The 2,694-nt window shown below is 38.4% G+C and overlaps 1 protein-coding gene across 4 annotated transcripts in view; it reads left to right on the top strand.

Annotated features, from left to right (window-relative positions):
* EBF2 (EBF transcription factor 2) overlaps positions 1-2,694 on the top strand; it is a 160,183-nt gene that overhangs the window by 139,246 nt on the left and 18,243 nt on the right. For all 4 annotated transcript variants that reach the window (XM_067543717.1, XM_067543718.1, XM_067543719.1 and 1 more), the window contains exons 12-13: positions 1,333-1,398; positions 1,494-1,671. In XM_067543717.1, the coding sequence (XP_067399818.1) occupies positions 1,333-1,398; positions 1,494-1,671 (244 nt within the window). The remainder of the gene's footprint in view (positions 1-1,332; positions 1,399-1,493; positions 1,672-2,694) is intronic.

Below are 2,694 nucleotides of genomic sequence, written 5' to 3'. Positions count from 1 at the left end.
GTAAAAGATTTGCTAGCATTTCACTAAGCCTTTTAAATACAGTTTTCATTCATTTCTAAAATATTAAGGAAACAACATTAATATCTTCACTCTTAATGATACTCAAGGATCAGTATTGTACTGATTAGTGGTGGGTCCAAACCAGAACCTCTCATTCAAAGATTGCATCTTTCTTTTCGGTTCATATGTAATAAAGTACAGAGTGGCAATGTGTTGCATTCAGCATCTCTCTTAGTGCCAGTGGTGAGAATCAATTCCATACTTGGGAACCGCCATGGCAGACACCCTCTCACTCCATATCCATAGTCTGTGGCCCTTATCCACATCAGCAGACCTTTGTGCCCAAATGGCACCCCATTGAAATCTATATGGATTCATACAGATGCAGGGATCCACCTGCACAGATCCAGTTTCAGGAGGTCTGTCATCAGAATCACAGCACTAAAGGGGTGAGCTTTAAGGGTGCCTGCTCTGAAACCATATAGAACTGACATTTATAATGTACAAAAGACCTGTGGTTTATATAGCACCTAGCACGATGGGGTCCTGGTCCATGACTGGGGCTCCTGGGCACAACTGAAATACTACTACTAATAGCCATGCTTGACTCTCCCATTGCAGAATCCAAGCCTAATTTCTGATTATATTTAAAAATAATAATTTTGTATAATTTGCCTGCTGAAAGAAGATAATGGTAATTTAAAAAAAAACCCAAACCTTATAACCAGAGCTGATAAACCACAGATGACAGAAACACTGAAGATGGCTTTGTGGAATCTTAGTTTGTTACGATTATTGAGGAAAAAAATGGGTGTGTAATTTTAAAGGATAAGAGTAGGACTTTCAAAAGTGTGAGTAAGGAGCACAAGTCCCATTGAAAGTCCTGGGGACTCATGCTCCTAATTCACCTAGGTGCTTTTGAAAACCCCACCATAAAACTTATTAAAATCAATGTTCTGATGAGTGAGTTCAGGACTATGGAGAGCTCCTAGACAGAGGGATGGAACACTTATCAGTTAATGAATAAAACTATGACTGATCAGTGCTTTTACAGGTAGGTAAAAACTTTCCAAAGAAACTAGTGATGTTGGATGCCCAACTGCAGACATCTGAAAGGGGCCTGATTTTCAGTGGATGGATGGTCAAACCTTCTTGAAAATGAGACTCCTTCAAAGTGAGTTCCCCCAAAACACCAGTCACTTTAGAAAATCTTAGCCCTAGTTTTTATCTCAAACAATAAATCAGGGCAGCAAACTGTCCTTTTCTCTTTTTTTTGTTTTGTTTTGTGGGGATCTGAATGTTTGCCATTTCATACATCTCTTCCTCCTCCAGGAGATGCTGTTGAAAAGAGCTGCTGATCTAGTTGAAGCACTGTATGGAACGCCACATAATAACCAGGTTAGAGTGACTCCTTTTCAGGAAAAGACGACTTTTCAAGATTTTGTATAAACTTCCTGAAGTTAAATTGACCTTACGTTGTTGCTGTCATTTAGGATATTATTCTGAAGCGAGCTGCAGACATAGCAGAAGCTCTGTATAGTGTCCCAAGGAATCCCGGCCAGATCCCTGCTTTGTCTAGCTCTCCAGCTCATAGTAGCATGATGGGAATCAACTCCTATGGTAGCCAGTTAGGAGTCAGCATCTCGGAGTCGACACAGGGAAATAACCAAGGTAATGTCTGTAATAATGTTTGCACAAAGTGTGTAGCCCTACCTTAAAAAGTGAGTGTAAAAATAGTATCAGGGTCTCAACATCCATATCTGTTCAGTTTAAAAGTAGACATGCGGCCACCTTAACTGCCAGCAACACATTAGCAAACTGAAAAACCTAGTTTCTTTCTGGCTGCAACTGGAATTTAGGTAACAATACTTTTGGTGATACAGGAGACTATCCAACTCACTCTCGTGGCTCTGCGGAGATGGAATAAATTGTACCAAACTCTTATTTTTGCCTCTAAAATAAGAGGTGACTCAAAACTAGAGCTGGTCAGGAATCTGATTTTCCATTGTGCAGGCAATCCCATGATTTTGAATTTCTTCCATTCTGTTCTGAACGAACAGCAAAATTCAAGATTTCATTTTGGCCGATCAAAACATTTGTTTCTGATTTCAACCTCTGCAAACTTTTAAAATGGCTTTTTATAGATAATTTTGTTTCAAAAACTTGGTTTATAACATAAAATGCATCATTTAATTTTTTTCAGAATGAAAGTTTGTTGAAATCTACATGTTTTTCTGAATGTTTCAATTGATGAAAATGGCACTTTTAATTGAAAAACTGTTTTGACAAAAAATTTTCCAACCTGTTCTCAGAGCTAATACAAGGAGTAGATCTGCTGAGTGAAGGCTTGATCCAAAGCCCGTTGACTTTAATGGGTTTTGGAGCAGATCCTAAGGAGGAGACATTTTTAACACAGGGTAACATTTTTAAACCCCCTACATGAGTTAGGTTCAAGGGCTTAAGTCACTTTTGAAAATGGGACTTCAGCTTCTAACTTGCATTGAAGTCACTAGAATTTAGGTGCACATGACAATTTTACCCATAATCTCTTTTCTGGTAAATTTAAGGCTGAATTCCAACTTCCACTCTAACTCACATTTTTCATACTCATACCCATGCCCTCAGAAAACACCAAGAATGATAAATGCATTAACTACCATTTGGGGTAGAAGCTGAGAATTTTTAAAAGTTAAT

Source organism: Emydura macquarii, unplaced genomic scaffold (assembly GCF_026122565.2).
Source record: "Emydura macquarii macquarii isolate MOO-44397 ecotype Brisbane River unplaced genomic scaffold, CSIRO-AGI_Emac_v2 contig_967, whole genome shotgun sequence".
In the NCBI taxonomy this organism is placed as follows: Eukaryota; Metazoa; Chordata; order Testudines; family Chelidae; genus Emydura; species Emydura macquarii.
The sequence above is the reverse complement of the archived record's forward strand: the minus strand, read 5'-3'. Positions and strand labels throughout refer to the sequence as shown.